This window comes from Orycteropus afer, unplaced genomic scaffold, assembly GCF_000298275.1.
Source record: "Orycteropus afer afer isolate SDZICR_OR568_19922 unplaced genomic scaffold, OryAfe1.0 scaffold00786, whole genome shotgun sequence".
NCBI lineage: Eukaryota > Metazoa > Chordata > Mammalia > Tubulidentata > Orycteropodidae > Orycteropus > Orycteropus afer.
This window is the reverse complement of record NW_006922373.1, coordinates 393013-407758: the sequence shown is the minus strand read 5'-3', so window position 1 is coordinate 407758 and position 14746 is coordinate 393013. Positions and strand designations below refer to the sequence as shown.

At 42.8% G+C, this 14746-nt stretch overlaps 1 protein-coding gene across 1 annotated transcript; it reads right to left on the bottom strand.

The window, feature by feature from the left end:
- Nucleotides 1-567: 567 nt before the first annotated feature.
- Nucleotides 568-10183, bottom strand: BECN1 (beclin 1). The gene is made up of 11 exons (XM_007957739.2): nucleotides 10057-10183; nucleotides 8077-8144; nucleotides 6669-6727; nucleotides 5932-6022; nucleotides 5692-5828; nucleotides 5340-5534; nucleotides 4375-4521; nucleotides 2946-3095; nucleotides 2082-2142; nucleotides 1457-1599; nucleotides 568-736 (listed from the first exon to the last, which is right to left on the bottom strand). Exons 1-11 carry the CDS (start codon nucleotides 10181-10183, stop codon nucleotides 568-570), a joined length of 1347 nt encoding a protein of 448 aa, XP_007955930.1.
- Between the last annotated feature and the right edge of the window lie 4563 nt (nucleotides 10184-14746).

The following is a 14746-nucleotide window of genomic DNA, read 5'->3' as shown; positions in this document are numbered from 1 at the left end:
CTCAAACAGTATCAAACACCATTTCCTATCTCTAACCCAGATCAGAATAGGCTTCCATACTAGACCAAGTAAGGTGAAGTGTTAAGTTTCAAACTTCCGATCACATCACATAGTGACCAGGCATAGCTTATATGTCATTTTCCCACGCTACCCAACTGTGAGTCACACATATCGCTCATCTCAGGGGAGACAAAAGTTTCTATTTCATATTATAAATGTAGGAAGTTGAGAGAGAAAATCCAGTGGAAACACATCAATCTCAATTCAGTATTTTTTTAAAAAAGAAGCAAACTTAAATTAGTTGTTTTGAGGGAGAGGAGGAAAGGAAGGGATGAGATTAGGAGTCAAAACTATAACAAGGGCTAGTAGCTGTACAGGGCATAATGTAGCTGTGGAAAACTACTGTCATATGCTACTTTAAATAAAGTGACTTTTGTGATTTTTTTTTTTTTTTGCATTGTAAACGTGCTGTTTAATATTACCCAAATTTAATTTAAATCATTTTTATTGCAAAACAAAACAAATTTAAAGCCTTTAAGGCAAGCATCCTTCCTTAAAAAAAAAAAGTCATTTGTTATAAAACTGTGAGGATACCCAAGCAAGACCCCACTTAAGATTCGTCAACATGAACTTGAGAGCTTTTGTCCACTGTTCCTCAGAGTTAAACTGGGTTTTGATGGAATAGGAGCCGCCACTGCCTCCTGTGTCTTCAATCTTGCCTTTCTCCACATCCATCCTGCAGATGGACACAACAGAGCTCATTAATAACTGAGATCTGAGTAAGTCAGCTCAGGCAAATGGGCAGGGACTTGATCATGGGACCATTCACGTCATTTTATCTATTAAAGAACTCCTGGCCAGGAAGGGTAGTGTATTTTGGATTTGCTTAAAAGCCAAAAATCAAGAAGGCTGTCACAAGAGCCTCATTGTCATTGTGGAGTACAGGGACAGGATACACACCCAAACAGATGAGAAGGGGTAAGTGAGGGTTACAGTACTCCTCACTGTTTTCCCAGGCATCCCTAACTCATGGGGAGAGAAGGGAGACAGAAGAAAGGAAATGCTTTGTTTAGAGTGATAGAAGCAGTCAGTCTCATTCCTTGAACTAAAGTTTCCATCTATCACTAGGCTCCTACAAGATTTGATCAAATAAGCATTCCTGTGTATTTCCAAGAGTTTGGGAAAAACCTTCCTGAACTGGATGGCAGGCTTGAGCTCTGTGCCAAGAAAATCCCCCAAACTGTCTTAGACATTCCTTCTCTTCAGGGACCAGGTCATTAACACTCTGTCCTGCTCACAGTGTTGGACTGGTCTTTGCCTATCAGTGTCATGCGAGTGTTTGCCCATGGCTGCTTTCCTGCCGCCTATGCTGTATTTTACTTCCATTTTTACTACCCCTTCAATTCTGTTCAGTTAGGTCCTACTATAAGTTCATTCACCATTGGAAAATACCGACCTGTAAGGAAGACAAAAACGTGTCTCGCCTTTCTCAACCTCTTCTTTGAACTGCTGCACACAGTCCAAGAAAGCCACCATTGCATGGTCAAACTTGTTGTCCCAGAAAAACCGCAACCCCCCAGAACAGTATAACGGCAGCTCCTGTCCAAGAAGAGAGAAGTGCCTGTGGATGTGACACCGAGACAAGCTACCAGAGATTGTTCCCAGTTCTATCAATGAAATTATGCTGTCAGTATTACACTGCAAACAAGAACTGTGGTTGGATTCTATTTTCCATAATCCTGAATAGCTGCCGTAAGCTTGAGCAAATGACAATGCATTTAGGACTATTTCATGATCAGTAGAGATGTACAAAATATCCACCCCATGGTGATTCCTTCCCCAGCCTAGCACACATAGCCCCTGGTGTTCTGTCTATAGCCCTTTTCAATACACTGTAAAAACTTAATTTTTCTCTAGAAGCCCCGAAGAGCTACTCCTGAACTTACAGACATCGGCTTTTTTTGGGAGACACCACAGTCTAAGAAATAACCCGAATAATGCTAGTATCAAAACAAAACCAGCCATTTTATTGAGAGGTACAAGAACTCTATACTTCAGTGAAAATGCAGATCCCAAATTACCTTAGATTTGTCTGTCAAAGACTCTAGGTATGAATGGTTTCCATAAGGAACAAGTCGATACCTAGAAGGGAAAGGCACACAGAGACTCACGCAGGGCTACTCTTAAAGTAAATAGTGGAAAGTTATAACCCAGTGATTTTCATTCTTCGTTCTACCTGACCTCTCTTTTTTCTTTAACATTTTTATTGTGATTTGGGAGAAAGTTTACACAGTAAATTCACTTTCCATACAGCAGCTCACATACACTTTGTCTCACGATATTGCCTACAATTTCCCACCATGCAACAGCTCCCCTCCCACTTCCTCCCCATAGTTACCTCTTCCCTGTGTCCTTCCCTCCCATGCACTCCTGCCCCCTGAGCTGTCTCCCTGTGGACACACAGCCCTTGTATTCTCCCATGATTGATCTCTCCAAAGAATGTTATCTACCCAATGTAAATGTTCAGCTCATATGTTACCCGGCCTCTTTTATTATCCCTACCCCTATATCCCACCTCCCCATATGTTCCATGTTTTAAAAAGATCTTATTTTCAAACTACATTATTACATAATTGCCTGGATACCTTTAATGGACAAAGGTTTTGAATTAGATTGAAAAAAAAACCCCAGTATCCTGAGAACACTAAGGTTCTAGAGACTTGAGGCTGGGGACCACTGCTGTGTTCATGTGGCTCACTGACTGGCCATGTGTGCAAATAACCCTTTGGTAAGGGCAAAACCATAAGCAGAGTCTCCAATCATAGGAAACTCCCAGCCTATTGGGAGCAAGGGCTCCTGCCATAGTGGAGAGTAGGACCAGGCTGGAGATACAAATTATTACACCAGAGACACAGCATACCCTAAGAAAGAGCTGCATTTCCTACCTCTGAAATTTGAGACCCATCTTATTGGCCAGGGCATGGAGCAGCAACACTGTCTGGCCCCAAGCAGCATTAATCTCATTCCATTCCACAGGAACACTGGGCAGGCGGCCCAGTCTGAAGTTATTGATCGTGCCAAACTGTCCACTGTGCCTACAGAGGAAGGGAGAGGGCAAGGGAAAATACAGAACTTAACACTTAGCAACTTATGAGATGTCCCCTTCTCAGCCAAAACCTAACACAAATCTCCCTCCTTATCTTAAGATTCATGTATCTAAGCTCTACTTGGCTTTAAACATGTGCCCAAAACTTAAGTCATCATCTTTCCCCTTATCGCTCATATGCCAAAGCAGAAACCCAGCTGTCACCCTTGAATCCTTCTTCTCTGTCTCCTCTCTCCAACACCCAACAAGTTCTGTTGATTCTACCTCCTAAATCTCTCAAACGCTTCTCTCCAAATTCAATGCCACTACCCCATTTTTTCCTGTATAGTTCCTACTAACAAGTCTCTTTACCAACAATATGGTTCTGTTCCCCCAAGTCATTTCCCACACTGCAGGTAAAACAATCACTCACAGATGCAAACATAATTATGTCACTTCACTATCCAAAATGCTTCAATGGCTCCCACTGCCATTTGGATGCAGTCCAACCCCCTTAACGAGGTCTATGAGATCCTTTAGGAGCTGGTAATTCTCCAGTTTCATATCCTGTCCCTCTCCCCTCTGCACTCAATCTCCAGTCACAATAAGCTCCTTTCAGTTCTCTGAATCCACCACTCCCTCGTTCCTCTGCTTCTTTACACATAGTATCCTCTCTGCTGGGAACCACCCCCTCCACCAGCAACTTCTTTAGGTTTCAGCCTAAACATCAGTCTCCTATGAGGGAACCTTTCCATGTGGCCTCCCCAAATTAGGTAAAATGCCCTAATGTGTTCCTGCAGCACCCTGAGTCTACCATAATCACAAAGCGTTCCAACTGCCTATTACTTATCCATCTCTTCCATGAGATTATAAGCAACCAGAAGATAGACTACATATTTGATATTGCTCTCTTGATGCTTAGCAGTGTCTACCACATAGCAGATGCTCAATAGATAACAGTTAAGTGGACAAAACAATGACTGAATGAATGAATACCTGAATGACTTGAGGGATAACAAATCAGTACCAGGCACATGACCAGGTTTTCATGTAGCTAGAGACTTAGATGGTCCCCATTTTTGGAGGGGTGGATGTCACCAACTCTAGAATTTTGACCCTGACTATGCTTATCCTATTACAAGGAATGAAAGAAAACCTAGATAGGATGGAGATGATGACATGCAGACCCCATTGTGTGGGTAAGTGGGCACCCTGGCTTAGAGACCAACAGCTTAACATCCAGATATGCAGTGCCTCCCAGATGTTGCTCACCCACCAGCCCTCATTACCAGATGTGGAAGGTTGCATTAAAGACGTTGGTTTTCTTCAGCTTGTCCAGCTGCATCTGGGCATAACGCATCTGGTTTTCTACACTCTTCAGCTCATCATCCAACTCGAGCTGTTGTCGTTTAAATTCACTGTATTCCCTCTGATATCTGCAAGTAGTCAAGGTGGCCATTGAAGGCTGTTAGTTTGGGGGTTAAACTTTCCCTCTCACCACCCCTCTGATTTATTCTAGTGATGATGGTTACATCTAGTTATGGCATCTTTTATATTTGACATAGATCTTAACCAGAAAAACACACAGGTCTTAGTCATTCTGCTTGGTGGGGAGCAAAAATGTCTCAAATTCCAGCCACCCATATGCAAAAAGGGAGAAAAAAACAGGATTCTCCCAAACCAGGACCAAGTGCCTCTTGCATTTCTGATCCTTTCCAAAAGTGAGGTGGGTGGGTTAAGAGTATCCTCTTCCATGAATAGGCCATAATCAACTTTCTGTTGCTCCTCTATGTTCACCATCCTTTTAGTAGTGTAACCATTCCAATGAAACTGGTTACATACTTTTCTTCTCTGCCCTTCATTTCCCCAACTTCAGTGAGGGGACAACTAACCAATGAAGTTTTGAGCTGGGTGGCTAAATCTTCATTTTTCCATAAGAGAACACTGGGTTCTGGGGCTGACTTACTCAAAGGAGCCCAGTTCCCTACAGAAAAGAACAACTACTAGAGCCCTGGTTTCTTCACTCTGTCTAATCAACACCTGTTTTCACTTAATCATGCTGACTCCTCACGGATAACCCTCCCAACAAACCTCTAGGAACGGCCTAGAAACCAAGGGCAGGATCCAGAGCACACATGCTGCTGACTAATGGCCGACTGCAGTTTACAACCTAATCAGATACATTCAGCTAGAAGCCACTTCCTCTCCTGGAGCTTCAAGGGAGGATAGATAGGAGAACAGGGTGGTCACTCACTGAGCTTCCTCCTGATCCAGTCTCTCAGCCTCAGCCTGCACCGTCTCAAGATTTTCTGCCATTATCTTGCGGTTCTTTTCCACATCTTCCAGCTCCTGGATCAGCCTCTCCTCCTCCAATGCCAGCTCCTTTAGCTCCATCTGTAGCTGTTCGCTGTCATCCTCATTCATTTGCTCTAAGATCTCTAAACAGCGCCTGCCAAGGACACAGTTAAGAGTATACTCACCAGCGAGAACCTGCTATTCTGTCTGAGTGGAGCATAGCTCCTGAGTAAGAGCCAAGCCGTCTCTGAGCAAGAACAGCTCTAGGACCTAGATCTCAGTTTATGGGCCCTGGCTCCAGAGGCACTCACTTGTAGTTTTGACACTCATTTTCAGTGACGTTGAGCTGGGTGTCCAGCTGGTCTAAGAGAGTATCTGTGCATTCCTCACACAGAGGGTGATCCACATCAGTCTGGCCTGACATGATGTCAAAAAGGTCCCCAGTGACCTGCAAGGATGGGAGAGTCAGGGTGGGGCCTCTATGCTATCTGCCCAACCACCCCCTCTGCTAGCCAGGCCCACTGCTTGACGGCGGAATGAGGCAGACTTGCCTTCAGTCTCCGGCTAAGGTTTTCCATGGTACCACCATCGGATGCCTCCCCAATCAGAGTGAAGCTGTTGGCACTTTCTGTAGACATCATCCTGCAGACAGCCCCCCGCCCACGGGCCACGTGAGGGAGCAGAGAGGCCTCCTCCACCTACTGAGGTGCCAGTGGCACAGACTCTCAAGCACTGGCTGAGGGGCCTCATGGCACATTCCCACTCCTAGCCTGTCTGACCTCCCAAGGGTACCTCTCCCAAGGGAAGGGCATGCTGGTCTTCCACAGGGGCACGCAGCACGAAGGTTGGCCAGGATGGACTAAGGGAGGGGGGCATCAAAAATTGATGTGTGTGTGTCTATAGCAGAAAAGGAAGGAGAATCAAGAAAGACGATTTTTTAATATGACACCCCTTGTTACCTTTACCTCTATCAGAACTAAGGGAACATCTAACAACATGCGCTATTTAAAAATTCTTCTCAAAAGCCATTTCTTTCATTAATCAATCACTCCTTCGATCTTCATCATGAGAGATACTGTCCTGGCCCACTGTTTGAATGGCTACAGGAAAAACTCAATCAATATTGGATGGTGACGGGCTAGGAACAGGGGAGTACATCTTTTCTACAGAGCCAAAAGGCTACATGGTAATTCACTGCCATCACCTGACTCCAGATTTCAACCCCAGGGTTCAACTAAAATTCTACTGGCCTTTGGCAAGGAACAGGGGGCTTAGGAGTAGTAGGCACCTGGCTGGGGGGATGAATCTGCGAGAGACACCATCCTGTCGAGTTTCAACAAATGGCTCCTAAGAAGGAAATAAGAGGGCATTAGAGTTCTGGCACCTTAGAGATGGTGTCTACTTCCCAAATGGGCCCAGAACTATTCAGCTTTACCTTGGATAACCACAGATACTTTAAAAAATGGGTATTATCTAGTCAAGCCTTGGATACATACACTAAGAAAGGATCTGTGTAAGACAAACTTCAAGTCCCATTTGATTTTTTTTTTTTTTTGTAGAAACATTTCCTAACTACACCATACTCTACTATGGTAATATTCACATGTTTTTCAACACTTACCAGTCATGGATAGAGGAAAGAATGCCCTAAATCACAGTAGAAGGAAAAAGCCACATCAGATGGCAATGAACTTTGCCACAGTACAGAACAAGGTAGATAATGTTTGTCGTCTAAATCTTATGACATCTATCTCTGACACAGAAAATTGCCACTGACTTTATCACTTTATTATGTAGTTGAAAAATGACATGTTCTCTTACACTGACACTTTTTTCTGATCAGGGTAATCATGTAAGTCATTGTCTAAACCAAGATGCTTTTGAGATAACAGATGTAACCCAAGAATGCTCTGGGAAGACCTGGACACACAGATCATGCTATCGCTGACCTACAATGACTTATAATTCTCTTTCAAATAAAGAGCCTCTGCCCACATTTTTAGGAGCTCCAGTGGCATGGTGGTTAAGCACTTGGCTGCTAAGTGAAAGGTCAGCTGTTTGAACTCATCAGCCACACCCCAGGAGAGAGATGTGGCATAGAATAGCTAAGTGTGTGGAAACTAAAGTTTATTAGTGGCTACAAGGGGGAAAGGAAAATACAATGCTTAGAGGACAATGAGCTTCTGTTAAGGGTGATAGTTAATGGTGATGGTTGAACAACACGATGAACATATTTAATGTCACTGAACTGTACATGGCAAGACTATCAAAATGACAAATGTTTTGTTATGTATGTATTTACCAAAACAAAATATATATATATATATTGGAAAAAAGAAAGATGTGGCAGCCTGCTTCAATAAAGATTATAGCCTTGGGAAAACCTGTAAGGCAGTTTGACCCTATCCTACTGCGTTGCTGAGTCGGAATCAATTTGATGACAGTGGGTTTGTCCCATGTTTTTGCATGGATGCTTCCTTCAGTAATCCTGTGACCTCAGATGCATTTCTATACCTTTAATGATCTACAGTGGCCTAATCACCTTGAAAGTCTCTTGTTAACCAAAGACCCCAAAGTCTGGGGATCTAGAAGAACCAAACACCCTGAAGAAACCCAGCCTGTATTCCTGTTTTTATATCAAATCTCTCACTTAGATATTTACTGGATGGGGAAAAGGCAGAAGACACTTCAATTACCTCTCCTGAGTTAGCCTCCTCCTCCTGGGTCTCTCCTGGTTTCACCTGGGCTGTGGCAAGCAATGGAGCTAAAGACAAGGAAAATATCAAGTCAGAAACAGTCTTAGCAAAACAGGAGGGCTTATGACAATATAAAAAATGAATCTGCCATATCCTCATCACCATCCCCACTTCCACCTTCTTCTTAAAGTACCATGTACATAAGAAGCAGTTCTCGTCTTCTCTCTTACCCCATTAAATGAGATTCAGAAATTGTTAAAAATTTCTATATAGCATAATGGTGTCACGACTATGTTTTGCTTAAAAAAAAAAAAAAAAAAAAAAAAATCCCCTATCTTTCCAATGTACTGAAATACTTATAATATTTGTTTGAGATTTGCTTCAAAATAATTCAGGGCAGGGAAAGGAATGAATAGGGATGTAGATGAAATGTGATTTGATCTGTGTTGATAATTGTTGAAGCTAGATGATGGGTATACCTGGAGTTCACTACATTATTTGAAATTTCTATAATAAAAGTTAACATCCCCTTTTCCCTGTAATGACTAGAAGGCTGAGAAGGAAACCCTTTGGGGAGATGAGACTATTCTGTATCACAATGACATGGACTAACATGGGTGTATCTACTTGTCAAAAATGTCCAGGTAAGATGTGTAAATTTCAATGCATGACAATTTACCTTATGAAAAATAATAATCCAGGGGAGATGGGAAGCAAGTGGAGATATAAATAATATCAGAATGGCAGAACACTGCTCATTGTTGAAGCTAGGTAATGGATACAAGAACCCCTTACAATACTCTCTTGACTTTGTATGTTTGAAAATTTTCACAAAAAGTTACATATATTAGAAAGAGTTAATTCCCCTCAAAAAAGAGAAATCACAAAATAATAGCTAACACTTATTGAACACTATTTGCCAAGCCTATCATCATCTGTTTGTCATACTGTAGGGGCTCACATGTTGCTATGATGATGGAAACTATTCCACTGGTATTTCAAATACCAGTAGGGTCACCCACGGTGACTTCCAGACTAAGACAAAGAAGTAAGGTCTGCCAATCTACTTCCCTGAATTAGGCAATGAAAAGCCTGTGATCAGAACAGAAGGTTCTAGAAGAACAGAACAGAAGGTGCTGGAAGACGAACTCCCTTGGTTGGAAGGCACTCAACATACACATTAACCAGAACAGAGGATATGAGCAATGATCATGAAGATGGTGCAGGACTGAGGCAATGTTCTGTTCTGTTGTACACGAAGCTCCCATGAGTTGGAGCCAACTCGACGGCAACTAACCACAATTTGCCAAGCATATTCCTAAATACATACATGCTTTTGTCATAGCTGATCCTTACAACCACCTTATGAAGCAGGTATCAACTCCATTTTACAGATAAAGAAACTAGGTCTTAGAGAAATGCAGTAACTTGCAAAAAGTCATTCAGCCGTAAATGACAGAGCCACAATTTAAAACCAAGCAGGCTGACTCCTGACCCATAAGCAAGTATGGCAATCCCCACCTGCACCTCACTTCTTGGAATCAGACATTAATAGATGTGAGACTCTGCTCTTCCACTTAGCAGCTGCTGGACCTTGGGTAAGTTACTTAACCTCTCTGAACTTCAATTCCTAATTTGTAAAATTATGACACTGAAGGTGTTACTCTAGAGGAGGTGTTGCAGGGACTAAATGAAACAATGCATGAAATATGTGGATATACGATAAGTCCTTAACAAGTGCCATTTATTATTATACACATATCCCTTTATTCTAAAACAGGAGATAAGTGAGGACCTTTCTTTGCTAGAGAAAGCCCTCAGAAGCACAGACTGTTAGAACTCCTTTATCTCCCCGATTAGAACAAAAAAGCCATTCCTAAGTCCCCATGGCGGGTCTGTGGCAGAGGACACAAGCCTGTACCTCCAAAGCTGCCCACTTTCTGTGACCTTGAGTACTCTCATTCCAAGGGTCTCACTGACCTGTGAGCTCCTGGATGGTGACACGGTCAAGGATCTTGAAGCTCGTGTCCAGTTTCAGGGGCTGGCTGCAGCGCTGGCACACGAAGCTTACCTGCATGGTGCTGCTGGATGTCTTAGACCCCTCCATTCCTGCGGCAGTGGGGAGAAAACAATGTTAGGGGAAATCAGCGCTCGTGAACCCTCAGCCCGGGGGTCCCACTTGCCTTGGTTGTAGTAGTTGTTGTTGTTGTTGTTTGCCATCGAGTCGGCCCGACTCATAGTGACCCCTCCTTGGGTTTCCGAGGCAGTATCACTACGGAAGTAGGAATGCCCAACCTTCCTTCCGAGGAGTGGCTGGTGGGTTTGAACCGCCAGCCTTCTGGTTAGCAGTCAAGTGCCTTAGCCACTATGCTACCAGAGCTCCTTTGGTGGTAGTGGCGAGGGGGAAAACCCCGCCCGCTCCGGCCCTTCCACCAGTGGTACACTAGGCGGCCCTGCTTCCGGGGTAACATGGCTAAAGGCAGTTTAGAGCCCAGGATCTAAGAGGACGCACAATAGGGTCCATTACAGTTTCCAGGTTCCCTTCTAAGATCTCGGCTCAGTCCCTGACCCTCTTCACCTTGGGGCCCCAGAGCCCGCAACTCAGGTCCGGTCTACCGCGGGGGCACCGTAGCTTCAGGTCTGCCCCGTAATAAGGCCTCCAGAACAGCCATCTCCCAGACTTCAGATACTTCCCGGTCCGACTGTGGAGAACTTCCGCTCGGGGTAGGACGTGACGACACGACGTCGGCGTGCACTCCAAAGGTTGGGCCTGGTCTACGGGCAAACGAGTCACCAGCGGCCGCCAGAGGCTAAATTGGGGAAGTGCAGCAGGCAGCGGCCGGCTCCACCAACAGAGGCGCCCAGGTGCGAGGGGAGTGGGAGGGCGGAGACCGGAGAGAAAGAGCAGGCTCCACTGCTCTGTAATTCAGTGTACTTTTCTCAAGATTGTCACTCCGGAATGGAGCCATTTTAATTCTACCTGCAGTATCAGTTTTTTTAAATTTCTCCTTACGAAAGCCAAACCTTTTCAGATGCCCATGAGGGAGTGTAGACACATTGGGGGGGGGAGGGGGGCAGCTGAAAAGAGAAATGTTTGTGTTTTTAATTTTTAAATAATTCAGTTATTAATTATTAGGAAAAGATGAGCACGTCTAGGTATTTAAACTCATTATAAAGCTATAAAACTAAAATTATTTTTTTGACCTGTGTCAGGAGTAGATCAAACAGTGTAACAGACCAATCACACAGAGGAATTGAGCCTATATGTGATGAAGGTGGTATTTCATATCATTGGAGAAATGGTGAAAGTCCTCTAGACAGTAGTGAATAGAATCTTTGATGTGTTTCCACCAAATGTTACAAGTTGGCCACACATTTAAGTATCACAGATACAATAATTAAGATACAAAATAAAAATGTGAGTGAATATTTTTTATAATTTTGGGAGTGTGGAAGATCTGCCAAAGAATGATATGAAAATAAATCCCCAAAGAAAATTATTGATGAATTTCACTCCTAAAAAATTAAAATGTTCTGAACTATCAAGACACTGCAAACAAAAATTTTAAAAGAAAAAATATGGAGGGCAGGTTATTGCTTATACAGTACTGAGTTTTAGTTTGTGGTGATGGAAAAATCACATTGATTAAGGGTGGTGTTGTGGTCGAGTCGACCCCAACTCATAGCGACCCCTCCTTGGGTTTCCAAGGCGATATCACTACAGAAGTAGATTGCCCAACCTTCCTTCCTAGGAGTGGCTGGTGGTTTTGAACCGCCAGCCTTCTGCTTAGCAGTCAAGTGCCTTAGGCACTATGCTACCAGAGCTCCTTGATTAATGGTAGGGTTGGATTAATGTAATTGCTGTCAATAAGTTGTATACGTATAAAAAGTTAAATTGGCAAAAGTTGTGTGATAAATGTATTTACAACAATGACCAGTTAAAAAAAAAAAAGAAAGAGAGTAGCTGCTGAGGCTGCTATGTACAACCAAACACTTCATGGGCTATGGTTCCTTTGTTTGGAGATTTAGGATCATGGTTTCATGGGACATCTCAGTTAACTGGCCTAGTAACATGTTAACAATTCTGTTCTACCTCCTAGTTTGCTGTGTAGTGCCTGGGGTCTTAAAAGCTTGCAAGTGGCATCCAAGGCACAACTATTGGTCTCTAATCACCTGGAGCAACAAAGGAAGGAGAGTCAGGAACAGGAGGAAAAAATGGAATGTGTGGCTAATTGCTTCCATGAACAACTAACTGCCTCCTTTGCCTTGAGACCAGTAGAACTGGATAGTGCCCGGCTACCATTACTGAACATTTAGATCAAATATTCTATAGGAGAATCCTGATCAAAAGGAAGAGAAGGCAAAATTTCAAATTCTCTTGGTATCCAGATTTTCTGGAACCATGGAGTAGGATGAATCCCCTGAAACTACTGCCCCATGATAATCTTTAAACTCGAAACCAAAAACATCCCTTGAAGTCTTCTTTAAAGCAAACAATAGTTAAGCTTAATCAGTAAAGAATGTCTGCCTTTAGCATTGTGCCTTTTTTTTTTACAGAGCAAGTTGGTTTTCCATTCAATAATTCATACACATTTTGTTTTATGACATTGATTGCAATCCTCACAATGTAACAACATTCTTCTCATTTCCTCTTTATGTTTCCTGCTTCTGTTCGTCCTCCTTTACTATCCCTTCCTGTCTTCTGAGCTTTGTTGTTGTTGTTAGGTGCCATCGAGTAGGCTTCAACTCATCATGACCTCATGTATAGCAGAAGGAAACAGTACCTGGTCCTATGACAACCTCACAATCCTTGCCACACCTGAGCCATGAGCTTTATCCCTGGGCATATGTTCCTTTTGATCTCATAGGATTGATTGTTCTAAGGAGTGCATACCTCCCTGGTATTATGGTTCACTTTATTAGGCCTGTCTATTGTTTAGTAGGAACTCTGGTAGCATAGTGCCTAAGGCACTTGACTGCTAACCAGAAGGCTGGAGGTTCAAATCCACCAGCCACTCCTTGGAAGGAAGGTTGAGCAATCTACTTCTGTAGTGATACTGCCTCCTCAACCCAAGGAGGGGTCACTATGAGTCGGGTCCAACTCGAGGGCACATAACAACAACAACAACATTGTTTAGTAGCGTAGTGCCTAAGACATTTGACTGCTAACCAGAAGGCTGGCAGTTCAAACCCACCAGCCACTCCTTGGAAGGAAGGTTGGGCAATCTACTTCTGTAGTGATGTTGTTGTTGTTGTTATGTGCCGTCGAGTCAAACCCGACTCATAGCGACCCCTCCTTGGGTTTCCGAGGCAGTATCACTATGGAAGTAGGATTGCCCAATCTTCCTTCCAAGGAGTGGCTGGTGGGTTTGAACTGCCAGCTGTCTGGTTAGCAGGCAAGTGTCTTAGCCACTATGCTACCAGAGCTCCCTCTGTAGTGATACTGCCTTGGAAATCCAAAGAGGGGCACTATGAGTCAGTTTCCACTTGACGGCAGTGAGTTTGGTTTGGTATTTTTGGTCTATTGTTTGGCCAAAGGTTGAGCTATGGGGATGTGTTCAGTTCCAGGCTTGAAGGTTGACTAAGGGCCCCAGTAAGCCTGGTCTTTTTTAAAAATAATTTTCAGTTTCAATACACATTTTTCTCCCACTTTATACAGGACCTTTTATTGAGATCCCTTTCAGAACGGCCAGTAGTGGTAAGCAGGCGCCATCTAGTTCTCGTCTCAGTATCAAGGAGGCTAAGTTTCGTGAGGTCCCTTACTCCTCTGGACAGTTTGTTTCCATGTGTCTGATGATTTTCTTCACTCTGCTTTGGATGGGGAGAAACGAGTAGTTGCACCCTGACCATTGTGCTTTCTTAGGAACTGTCTATATGGGATCAAATTGACAACAACAACTCCGAAAGATTAGATAAGAACCCTAGGGGGTAACGAGTTTATGTTAATGATGGAGGAACAACTAAGAAATGGAGAGTGAGAATGGTTGCACAATCCAAAGAATATAATTGATGTCACCAAACTATACATGTAGAAACTTGAATTGGTGTGTGATTTTGCTGTGTAAATTTTCAATAACAAGAAAAAGTAAATTACTTTAAAAAGAAAGAAAGAAAAAAATTGGAAATAGTTGCAGCACATAAGACAGAAGGCAAATTTCATTAATATACAAAACTCCATTCAATCAATAAAAATACCAGCAGGCCAATAATAAAACGGTCAAAAGAAGCTCATAGGAAAAGGAATACAAATAGTTGATAAATGAAAAGATGTTTCATTTCACTCGTAATTAAGAAATTAAACTGTAATACGGTAGCATTTCTCATTTATGAGATTGGTAGAGATTGAACTGGTTGATAACATCCAGGGTTTGGAGAAACTCTAAAATGTTGCTGGCTAGGAGTATAAATTGGTATAATCTTTTGGGAGGACAATTTGGGAATATTTATCAAAATTTAATGTGTTTATATTCTTTGGCTCATAAATTCTCTTTCTAGGGATTTTCATAATGGCTATAGAAGTGCCCAAATATATATGTACAAGAAGTTTCACTGATAAATTTCCTTCAGTAAGGACTGTTTAAATAAATTAGGGTATTAGTCATTCAATGGAGTAATATGCAGCCATTAAAAAGAATGAAGTTAACATATATAGAAAGAAATCTATGAAATA